The sequence below is a fragment of the Pundamilia nyererei genome, unplaced genomic scaffold (genome assembly GCF_000239375.1).
Source record: "Pundamilia nyererei isolate P.nyererei 1_Seehausen unplaced genomic scaffold, PunNye1.0 scaffold00155, whole genome shotgun sequence".
Taxonomy (NCBI): Eukaryota; Metazoa; Chordata; class Actinopteri; order Cichliformes; family Cichlidae; genus Pundamilia; species Pundamilia nyererei.
In genome coordinates this window covers 210715-212593 of record NW_005187556.1, presented here as the reverse complement: position 1 = coordinate 212593, position 1879 = coordinate 210715, and the positions used below count along the sequence as shown (strand labels likewise).

The following is a 1879-nucleotide window of genomic DNA, read 5'->3' as shown; positions in this document are numbered from 1 at the left end:
CTGCAGTCAAACCAAACAGAAGCAGCAGGAAACAGTTACCCCACCTGTACGTCTGATTAACGGAGGGGGCGTTTGATTTTCACCTCACTTTGCTCAGTATTGGTCAGGTGACAACCCACGCTACCTTCAGCTAACATACCACAGACATGAAAACTTTACTGTTTTGCACACAGCTTGAATTCTGTAAAACATTTAATTCTTCAAATATATTTGTACAAAGGGAACATAACTGTGTTTCAGTCAGTGTAGAAGGAACCTAACACCGCTCCAATCTGTGGTGACATGCAAATGAGTTGCCAATTTATGAAAAAACTATTTACAAAATGCTTAAATTTTGTCAACACAAACTCATGAGGGAAAAACAACACGAGAAAGGCTAAAATTGTGGTAAAAAAAAAAAATCTGGGAAGAGAATGTGGCAACTTCAAAAAGTACAAAGAAGAAGAAATCCAGAAAAAATAACAATAACGTGTATTAATTTAAAAAAAAAAACTCAAAGTCAAAAATTCATAAGAAAAGTTGTGGGCTTATGAAAAAAGTCACAAAATAACAAAAAAATAATTATTGTAACATAAAGAGAGAAAGAGAAAGAAATTTTTAAAGAAAATTTTAAATATATGAAATAAGCTGTAATTTACACACACAAATAATTTTTTTATGCATGAGAAAAAATGTTCTTAGAATCTTCCCAGCCTGATCAAACATGAAATATCAGGTATTTTATATCCTGAGTATTTATTGCCACCACACAAAGTGTGTTAATCAGAGTCAAATTCAGCGCCGAGTTTTTACTGAAAAAACATGAATTAGGATTTGTTGGAGTGGAGGTGGACCTGATGGACCGCAGGCTGATGATGTGACGTTTAAATTTACTCCTGAAAAAGTCAAATTAAAATAATAACAATAATAAAAATCCAGAAATGCATGTTTCAAATGCTCAAACGTAACCCATGATGTCAGGTTTGTGTTGGGATTAACTGAGAGACAGAGGAAGCGGGCATGCGTGCGTGTGCGCGCATAGGGGCGGGACTTGTGTCTGACGCGAAAGGTTTTTTCGGTCTGTGCGCAGCTGCTTCAGTTGTAGTTTTTCTACGTGTTTTAAGAGAAAAAGTGAATGAAGACATCAGACAGAGAACAGAAGTCCTCCTCCTCGGTTTAGGTCCAGCCTCACCCTCTCTCAGATCATCTCCATCATCCTCCAGCTCAGATGTGAGTACTCCGACTCATTTTTATTTATTTCAGGCTTTTTAAAACCTCTAAAATCTTTCAATCCATGTCTGCTTTTAAAAAAACAAAAAACAAAGTGTAGTTAACAGACTAAAGAGATTCCTCATTAAATTCCGTGGTGGGTACAGCTACAGCACAATTCAAACTCCTTTTTTCTTATTAATTTAATTTTTAAAATCAATTTTTATCTCTAAATTTATGGATCAAAAGCGAAACTTGTCTGGAAATGTCAGTGCTGAGACTGCAGAAGTACGACCGTGACTCACCGGGTGACTCACCTACAAAACTATCATCAAACAGTGTGATCGGCTGAGCTGTGATGCTTTAATTTCCTGTCACACACACACACACACACACACACACACACACACACAGAATAACGAAGCTACAAACACCTGGGAGTTTTTAGAGAGAAGAGAACCCACTGTGGGAATGTTTTTGGTGTGTTTTGTCCCGCGGGGGGAGGGGAGTGATTACTTAGTGCATGTTGATCTCCATCAGTCAGTCAGACTCCTGCTGCTGCTGCTGCTGCTGCACTAATCTTTCTCCATTTTGCGGGTGGAAAACAAGCCTGCTGGCAGTAACACTGTGTGTGTGTGTGTGTGTGTGTGTGTGTGTGTGTGTGTGTGTGTGTGTGTGTGTGTGTGTGTGT

At 38.4% G+C, this 1879-nt stretch overlaps 1 protein-coding gene across 1 annotated transcript in view; it reads left to right on the top strand.

The window, feature by feature from the left end:
- Nucleotides 1-1029: 1029 nt before the first annotated feature.
- Nucleotides 1030-1879, top strand: part of LOC102202719 (vesicle-associated membrane protein 2-like) — an 8192-nt gene continuing 7342 nt past the window's right edge. The window contains exon 1 of the mRNA XM_005745176.1: nt 1030-1209. Within this exon, the coding sequence (XP_005745233.1) occupies nt 1208-1209 (2 nt within the window). The 5' untranslated portion in view covers nt 1030-1207. The remainder of the gene's footprint in view (nt 1210-1879) is intronic.